The sequence below is a fragment of the Loxodonta africana genome, chromosome 7 (genome assembly GCF_030014295.1).
Source record: "Loxodonta africana isolate mLoxAfr1 chromosome 7, mLoxAfr1.hap2, whole genome shotgun sequence".
NCBI classification, from domain to species: Eukaryota; Metazoa; Chordata; class Mammalia; order Proboscidea; family Elephantidae; genus Loxodonta; species Loxodonta africana.
This window is the reverse complement of record NC_087348.1, coordinates 20,724,201-20,733,846: the sequence shown is the minus strand read 5'-3', so window position 1 is coordinate 20,733,846 and position 9,646 is coordinate 20,724,201. Positions and strand designations below refer to the sequence as shown.

Here is a 9,646-nt window from a genome sequence, read left to right as displayed (position 1 = left end):
ATGAAATCTAGCTCAGTGGATGGTAAGATATATACAGGGTAAACAACTGCCACCTGGGTTTGCCCAGAATTTCCCTCATTTTATCACTAAAAGTTTAGCGTCCTGGGAACCCCATCATCCTAGGGAAACTAAAAGTATTTGTTATCCTAGAAAGATTACCCCATTTCTGTAAGCTGCATGGGCATTACAGAGGTCTTTGATGTGCTTTGTGTGACAGGATAGATAACTCTATAAAATTATATGTAAGCCTGCCTCATTCTCTCAAGCTGTCTCCATGATAAACTTCAGTCATTTTGGATCTAGAACAAAGAATGAAGAAAGGCCTTAGTGGTTTCTAAGCAATGTAGAATCATGTATTAGTATACTGAAGAGAGGTGGGCTTCTTTGTCAATAACTGCATTTGAAAACATATTGTTGGTATTTTAAAGATGCTGGGTCTACATGGTTTGAGGGGACTTCTAAGTCAATTGGCAAAATAATTCTATTATGAAAACATTCTGCATCCCACTTTGAAATGTGAAGTCTGGGGTCTTAAATGCTAACAAGCGGCCATCTAAGATGCATCAATTGGTCTCAACCCACCTGGAGCAAAGGAAAATGAAGAACACCAAGGTCACACGACAACTATGAGCCCAAGAGACAGAAAGGGCCACATGAACCAGAGACCTACATCATCCTGAGACCAGAAGAACTAGTTGGTGCCCGGCCACAATCGATGACTGCCCTGACAGGGAGCACAACAGAGAACTCCTGAGGGAACAGGAGATCAGTGGGATGCAGACCCCAAATTCTCATAAAAAGACCATACTTAATGGCCTGACTGAGACTAGAGGAATCCCGGTGGCCATGGTCCCCAGACCTTCCATTGGCACAAGACAGGAACCATCCCCGAAGACAACTCATCAGACATGAAAGGGACTGGTCAGCGGGTGGGAGAGAGATGCTGATGAAGAGTGAGCTAATTATATCAGGTGGACACTTGAGATTGTGTTGGCAGCTCTTGTCTGGAGGGGGGATGGGAGGATATAGAGAGAGGGAAGCTGGCAAAATTGTCACGAAAGGAGAGACTGAAAGGGCTGACTCAATAGGGGGAGAGCAAGTGGGAGTACAGAGTAAGATGTATGTAAACTTATATGTGACAGACTGATTGCATTTGTAAACGTTCACTTGAAGCTTAATAAAAGTTAAAAAAAATGCTCTTTCAAAAAAATACAAAGAGACAAAAAGAACTCTAGTCATAATTTAAACATTGAGACCAATCATCTCTCTCAGGATATATTTCTGGAATTATGACAGAAGTTACGACAATACTGTTTTAATTTGAAAATCTTTTGTACTGTATAAAATAAATTCAACCATTAAAACACAAAAAAAAGATGCTGGTTCTATATAAAAGTTTAACACAATTACTGCATGTGTATAAGACAGAGAGAGAGAGATAAAGGAGGTAGAGAGAGAAAGGCAGAGAAAGCAAGAAAGAGATATAGAGAATGACAGCTGTATTAAAGAAAATAAAAACACAATTATTCAGTCAAAAAAAATTTTTTAAACTTAATGACACTTGAAGAGTTGGAGTCTTCTTTGTTTACGTGAGACTGTGTGACCCTGTTTCAAGGAAAGTCATATCCACAACTGACTCCCATTTCCAAAGTGAAATCTCTTCAATCCCACTTCCTAATAATCCTCCATAGGATATTCTCTGCCTATTAAGACTAACAAAGCCAGACTAGAGGACTGACAATTTAGATTGATTCTATGAGTACACATAGGCTTTACCCATGCATGAGCCTACCTGTGCAAGAAGAAAAATTGTTCTTGGCAACATCCCATCTGCCATCACAAATTGGCAATTCAGGAGAACTTATAAGAGTTGGATTTCCCACCATGGGACTTTCTCACTGGAGAATATAGTCAGAATCACATAATGAAAATGCTACGCATTGCATCATTTAAAATGGAAAATTAATCTCAAGGGTAAAATAACAGAGTAGAATTGCCCTATACAGTTTCTAAGGTGTGCCTGGTGGATCTGAACTGCTAACCCTTTGGTTAGCAGCCGTAGCTCTTAACCACTACGCCACCAGGGTTTACCTCAGCAGAATTAGAATATTTAAAATAAGAGACAGAAAAACTCAGTATTTTGTTACCTTCCTGCTTTACATTGGTCTGTATCCAGGAGGTTATGCTGGAATTAAAAAAAAAAAAAAAAAATTATGGAAAAAAAAGATACTGGCATCCCATGTGATAACAATTATGTCAGTATGGCATCAACCACAACATATATTATGAATAGTTTATACTTCACAGTAGGCAAAGCACTTTTCTTTGTGTTAGTGATGAAAGTTCCTTCTCTTCTTCAGTAAGAAATACTTGGTAAAAGACAAGAGAATAAAGGGGGCAGACACATTTCATGTACACATACCATTGTTGAAATTGAAGTGGATTTCTGCTTGTCTAAAAATATTTATTTATGTCTCTGAAACTAAACTAATTCTTAGGTGAGGTTTGATTTTTGTTGCTGTTGCTGTTGTTTTGAACATTAACTGCACAAAAAAGAAATCCCTTAATGAACAATTTTTATTGAAAAAAATAATTTCCAACAGTTATATTTCTCACATTGATAGTTTGTACCCATTTCTGAGAGTAAAGCTATTAAAATGTTTGAGAAATATTATTTAAAATGTTATTGAAGAAGAAAATCATTTGTAAATACAATGGGTATATTTTTCAGTTCACAATCTTCGTAATGCAAGGCATATTACTTTATTGTTCAAATTGAGCTGAATTAATGTGGTGAGGCTCCATTTTTCAAGGTGCAAGAAGCTTAACCTGATTAAGTTCTTGATGGAGAACTTGTACTTGTGTGCTGGCTATCTAGCCGCCATTTTGGATCATGAAGTGACTTTGGGAATGTAAACAATGTTCCAAATAAAATAGGCTGTAAGGAGTCTAAAGACCTAAGACAATAATGCTAGCATAAGACTCAGAGGCTACCTGTCTCCAGAAATATTTTTTTATCTGATAACAAAATAAAGCAAAAATTATTTTTTTAGACCAGTATATTTTTTTCTTTTTTGCAAGAAATGACACTAAAAGATAAACTAAGAATGAGAATGAACTGTTTACCTGGTATGTCCTAGTCTTCTCGTTTCAATCATTACCTCTAGGAATTTCAACCCAGCCAGTTGTCTAACAAGAAAATTCGAAATTTAGTGTTCAGGACTAGCGTAAAGTGTGAAATCTAACCCAGCAATATCTTATAGTACTTCAAGGATTTTTTAAATGGTAGCTTAACACTTTTACTTCCCCAGTTTTTGTTTCCGTATTGCTTTTCTCAAGGCCTTTTTCACATCTTTGTTTCTGAGGCCATAGATCATGGGGTTCAGCATGGGGATCACTGTGGTATAAAACACAGGCAACATTTTACCCTGCTCTACAGACTCCTCTGTGGGGCGTCTCAAATGCATACAGAAGAGGGTCCCATAGAAGATGGTGACCACGGTGAGGTGGGAGCCACATGTGGAAAAAGCCTTTTTTCTGCCCTCAGCAGAATGGCTTCTGAGGATCGTAACAAGAATGAACATGTAGGATGTGAGGATGATCAGGAGGGACTGAACACTGCTGTAGCCAGCTACTATGTACATGGACAACTCTTTGCTATAGGTGTCAGAGCATGCCAGCTTGATAACAGGGGGGTCAGCACAGTAGAAATGGTTAATTTCATTAGCACCACAGAAGGACAGGTTGTAGGTCCTCAAGGTTTCCATCACACTTAGGAGGAAGCCATAGACATAAGGGGCAATGACCAGGCGGACACAGACACTCTTGGTCATCTTGCTACTGTAGAGCAGTGGGTTACAGATAGCCATGTAGCGGTCATATGCCATGACAGCCAACATGCAGTGCTCTGTAAGGACCACAGCAATGACAACATAGCATTGCATCAAACAACCTGCGTATGAGATGGTCTTCTTCTGTGATAAGAAATTCTCTAGCATTTTGGGAGTGACATTCGTGGAGAAACAGAGATCTAACACAGACAAACTTGAGAGAAAAAAGTACATGGGAGTGTGAAGTCGGGAATCTACTCTGATTAAAACAATCATGCCCAGGTTTCCTATCACAGTGACTATGTAGACCACAAGAAACAGTGCAAAGAAGGCAACTTGCAGCTCCAGGTGGCTTGTTAGACCCAAAAGAATAAATTCTGTCACTTCAGTGTAGTTTCTTCTGGACATGTCTTTGTCTCATACGTGAGGCTTTGGTTTTATTGTCTAAGGAGAGATATGAAAGTATGTCTTAATCATTGAAACCTTGGTTAAATATTGCACCTTATGTAAAAGTTCCATGAAACATTTACAAAATTTGATCACATGTTAGACTAGGAAGCAAGTAGAAGCAAATTTGAAACAATTAGATTTTATTCAGTCTGTATTTTGTGATCACACTATAAAATTAACTCATAAAATTTAAAAGTTGGGAAATTAAAAAAATTTCAATAACATTTCTAAGAAATTAAAATAACAATTTATAAATCATTAGAACTGAATCATAATTAAAATTATATCATGTTATGTTTTTTTTATGTCATAGACCTATATCAAAATGTTTGATTCTTTGAAAGTGATATTTATAATGCAATGTATAGCCTTAAACATGTGACTAAGAAAGAAGTCTGGTAAAGAGGGTTTTAAAGGATTCCCTGTGTTTAAGTCAGCTTCCCTAGGTGTTCCCTTAACAAAAGTCAGCACACATACTGAAAGAAATTTCCCCATTCCACAATCAAAAAAAAAAAAAAGTTGCCATCGAGTCAATTTTGACTCAAAAAAAACCGCCTCATAGATTTCCAAGAAGTGGCTGATGGATTCGAACTGCCAAACTTTTTTTGGTTATCAGTCATCCTCTTAACCACTGCACCACTAGGGTTCCCTTTCCACAAAAGGGGGCAGGAAAGAACCTGCACACTGGAATTAAGACCATATTTTCTCTGGCCTTCTAACTTAATCCTCTGTACTGAAGAGAAAAAAAAAAAAATAGCCATCATATAGATTCCAACTCATGGTAACCATGTGTAGACCTGCACTCTGTAGAATTTTGCAAAGACCTTCCTTCCATGGCACAATGGGTTGGATTCAAATTGTCAGTTTCTGGTGAGTGAAACATTCCTGTCCTTGAGTTGATTACTACTCAGAGCTACCCCATGTATTACAGAACAGAACTCTTTCATGGGGTTTTCTTGGCTATAAACTTTTCTGAAGCAGATTGCCAAAACTTTTCTTCCATGGGGCCAGTAGGTGAGTTTGAAGTGTCAACCTTTAGGTTAGTAGACTAGCACAAACCATTTGCAACACCTAAGGACTTGTGGTGAAGAGAGATCCCCATAAAATCTGTTCCTTCTTAACCTTAACACTCGGACTCTCACTACTACCATCTGCATATATCCTCAAGGGCTTATTGTGACTTTAATGTTAGAGATAACCCTTATTCAGCCACGCATGAAAAACCCAAGCATCCACAATTACCCCTCATCTCTTCCACTCTAATCTACATCAGGCTCTGTTCCCATAATCTCTCCATTTCTTTCATCTCTCCCCTTCTCTTGAGACTCTGTATCTTCTGGAATTAACAATATATTTTCAGCAAAATCTGCTTTATCTTCAACCTGGTCTCTTAACATTCCCTTCAACTTCCTGCTTGTTCTACCCAGAAAAAAATATTTCCCTTGTAGGGCTCCGATGAAATGGTTGATTTTTTTTGTTGTTGTTGTTGTTCTCCACTTGGTCTGCATGGAGGGCAAGTGTTCGCCTTACTTCTCATTGTCATTTTGTCTCTATTCTTAAAAAAAAAAAAAGAAGCAGCTTTTAATCTCATATCATCAGATTATGTTACCCACTACACTTCATTTTGCTGCCAGTTATTAACTCTTTCATTATTTCTCATTATTTCTCTAGGATTTTAGAGCAAACTTGTCCCACTTTTAGTGAATAGTGTGTTCAGTATTAAAAAAAAAAAAATTTTGTTTTTTTTGTTTTTTTTTTTGTTCAGTATTACTCTTGTCTTTATTCTTGGCCACTTCAATATATGCATAGATAAACTTGGCTTCTCTCAATTTTTTTTTCTTTTTTTTTTTTGTGTGTGTGTGTGCTTTAGGTGAAAGTTCACAGCTCAAGTTAATTTCTCATACAAAAATTTATGCAAGTATTGTTATATGACTCTAGTTACAATCCTTATAATGTGAGAGCACATTTGCCGTTTCCACCCTGGGGCTTCTGTGTCCAATTTAGTCTCATCTATCTGCTTGAACTAAGAAGCACATTCTTCATGAGTATTATTTTATGTTTTATAGTCCAGTCTTTAGGACTAAGATGGGCCTGGCTCAAGCCATGATGTTTTCAATCACCTCATATGCATGCTAAAGCTGGACAATGAATAAGGAAGACTGGAGAAGAATTGATGCCTTTGAATTGTGGTGTTGGCAAAGAATATTGAATATACCATAGACTGCCAAAAGAATGAACAAATCTGTCTTAGAAGAAGTACAACCAGAATGCTCCTTAGAAGTAAGCATGGCAAGACAGTGTCTCACATACTTCGGACATGTTATCCTGAGGGATCAGTCCCTGGAGGACATCATGCTTGGTAAAGTAGACGGTCAGAGAAAAAGAGAAAGACCCTCAGTGAGATGAATTGACACAGTGCCGCGGTAACACATGTGAGGATGTAAGGATGGCATGGGATAGGGCAATGTTTCATTCTGTTGTGCATAGGGTGTCTATGAGTCAAAATCAACTCAATGGCACCTAAGAACAGCAGTCCAGTGTAATCTTTGTCTGAAGAGTTGGCTTCGGTAATTGTATTAGTTCTGGGTTGACAGAGAGTCTTGGGGCCATATCTTTGGGGGTTCCTCTAGTCTCTGTCAAACCATTAAGTCTGGTCTTTTTGCATGAACTTGAGTTCTGCACCACACTTTTCTCCTGCTCTGTCAGGGACTCTCAGTTGTGTTCCCTATCAGGGCAATCATTGGTGCACCCAGGAACCATTTAGATCTTCTTGTCTCAGGCTGTTGGAGTCTCTGGTTTACATAGTGGCTTCTCGCAATCTTGAAACATTCTGTTTCAAGAACTTTGTCCATCACTAAAACAGTCACTCATTTATGATAACAGCCTAGTCCTTGTCATTATGATAACTTAAATCCCTTCATGGTCTCAATTGCATGTATTCAACTCATGCTTCATAGCGTGTTATCTTTCAATTCATCCCTAGATTGTTTTCTCCACCACTGCACTGAAATTGCTCTTGTTAAAACCATCAAGCCTTCATCTTGTCCTGTCAACAAGTATTCGACAAGGTTGATCAACTCCTCCTTGATACCCTTCACTGCCTTGGTTTCCATGACATAACAATTTCTTGGTTTTCCTCCTACCTTAGTGGTCACTCCTTCTCAGTTGCTTTATGATACCTTGTTGTCTTCCTCAATGAGGTGTATGTTCCAAATGGGGTTGGGGAGGCATAGGGCTCAGTCTTTAGACCTCTACTCTTCACTTTATACCATCATTTGTTTGATGAAATCATCGCTTTCATGGCATTATGTACAATGTATACGCTGACAACTCATAAGTATGTATCTCTCTAAATGCCATTCACCCCATTAAAAAATAAAATAAAACAATCATATTATGAAATACAAATAATTACTACATAAAATTTCACACTCAATTATTGTTTAGAGAATAGAAACTTAGATACAGAAGAAAACCTCCTTAACCTGAAAAGCATTATATTTTCTTGGAGAAGTATTGGTAACATCCCATGAAAATCAGAAATAAGAGAAAGATGCTCACAATCACAATTTCTGCTGAATATTCCTATTGAATGTTGAACTGGAAGACATAGCTAGTGCATGAAGATAATAAACAAAGTAGCACTTGAAAACAACTTTCATTACCCACAAAACTTTAAATCTAAATATAAAATGCCAAATAATGTACAAATAAATGTTAGAAATACTGCATCCTATAGAGTCTCTGTGAGTCGGAATCCACCTGATGACAACAAGTTTGGGTTGGTTTTTGGTATAGGATCAATACACAAAATTCAATTTTATTCCTATGTAAGAGGTTTGAAAATAATTTTACATAGACATCATGTACAAGAGTAACAAAAATTATAAGGCACAAAGAAATCAATACAAAAAAATGACAGGTAAAAATTTATTTTACTTTACAGGATCTATTGAAAAGGAAACCCTAGTGGCATAGTGGTAAAGTGCTACTGCTGTTAACCAAAGGGTCGGCAGTTTGAATCTACCAGGTGTTTCTTAGAAACTCTACGGGGCAATTCTACTGTCCTATAGTGTCGCTATGAGTGGGAATCGACCTGATGGCACTGGGTTTGGTTTTTTTGGTTTATACTTAAAAAGATCTAAAAAATGGAGAAGTATGCTGTGTTCACTGAAGAGATAATTCAATATTGCAAAGAGATAATCTCCAAAAATTATCTATGTAGCCAACTCAATTCCAATCAAAAACCTAAAAAGATTTTTTTTTTTCAGGTAAGCTGATTCTAATACTTATGTGAAAAAGTTAAGACTAAGGAATATCTTCCAAAAAAAAAAAAGCAGGAAGTTTATCATTATACACGAAGAATCGCTATAAATCTCTAGTATTAAAGACAGTGTGTTATTGACACCAAGTTGGAAAAACTGGCCAGTGTATTAGAACAGAAATTCTAGAAATAGATCTGCACACATACGTAGCTAGATATATGACAAAAGTTGTATTTCAGACGAGGATTATTTCAATAATTGTTGCTTAATTTATTTAGCCAGATAAAATATTAAATTACATTTTTACCTCACATTCTACAGAAATAATTTCTAAGTCTGCATAGTGGTAATATGTAAGTATATTCCTAATATATTTTTTTCTTATTACGTAGAGGGTACATGTATTTTGCTGAATTTGTCACAAATTATATTAAATATATAATACATCAAGATAAAAGTAAAAAATATTAATACATTAGTATCTCTAAATTAATTTATAAAAAAATTTCATAGTCTAAGAATTACATAGAATAAAGTTCGCATCTAACTGTTCTTTTTTCAAGTGACAATTCTGACATTAGCTTATGTCATTACCAGAAAACTTGTCAGAAAGCAGTATAAAACCTCTGACCCCTTCTGAGCAGGCTAAGGAAATCAATATGAATATCACTTCATTCTTTATATCTGTCCTGGTAATATCAATGGAACTAATTGGCCTGACTAATTTTCTTTCTTGAAGAAAAAATGAGAAAATAATAAGTATTACTACTGATAAAATGATGACTTATGTTCCAAGCACCATACTAGCATATTTTGCATATATTATCCCATTCAATTCCAATAAAAACCCTTTGAAATAGGTATTACTTTATTTCATTTCACATCTGAGGAACTCAAAATGGTTCCTTGAACCTCTAATTTCAAATGTCATTTTCTTAGCTATTAAAAATTACAGTGTTCCAACAAGTGTACAATTATTATCATGAAACTTTATAATTCAAAAAGCACTTTAACTCACTTTGTATGACCTTGTGAGTATTCATTAATTTCTGCATGAATGTTTATAATTACTGGTCATCTTTCATGTTCCAGACACAGTGC

The 9,646-nt window shown here is 36.4% G+C and overlaps 1 protein-coding gene across 1 annotated transcript; it reads right to left on the bottom strand.

Moving 5' to 3' along the window:
• Positions 1 to 3,299: 3,299 nt before the first annotated feature.
• LOC135231803 (olfactory receptor 5M5-like) lies at positions 3,300 to 4,947 on the bottom strand. The gene has a single exon (XM_064288989.1). It carries the CDS (start codon positions 4,236 to 4,238, stop codon positions 3,300 to 3,302), a length of 939 nt encoding a protein of 312 aa, XP_064145059.1. The 5' UTR covers positions 4,239 to 4,947.
• Between the last annotated feature and the right edge of the window lie 4,699 nt (positions 4,948 to 9,646).

Bases quoted from the DNA above. Each gene is read 5' to 3' on its own strand.
- LOC135231803 (XM_064288989.1), bottom strand. From the start codon at position 4,238: ATGTCCAGAAGAAACTACACTGAAGTGACAGAATTTATTCTTTTGGGT.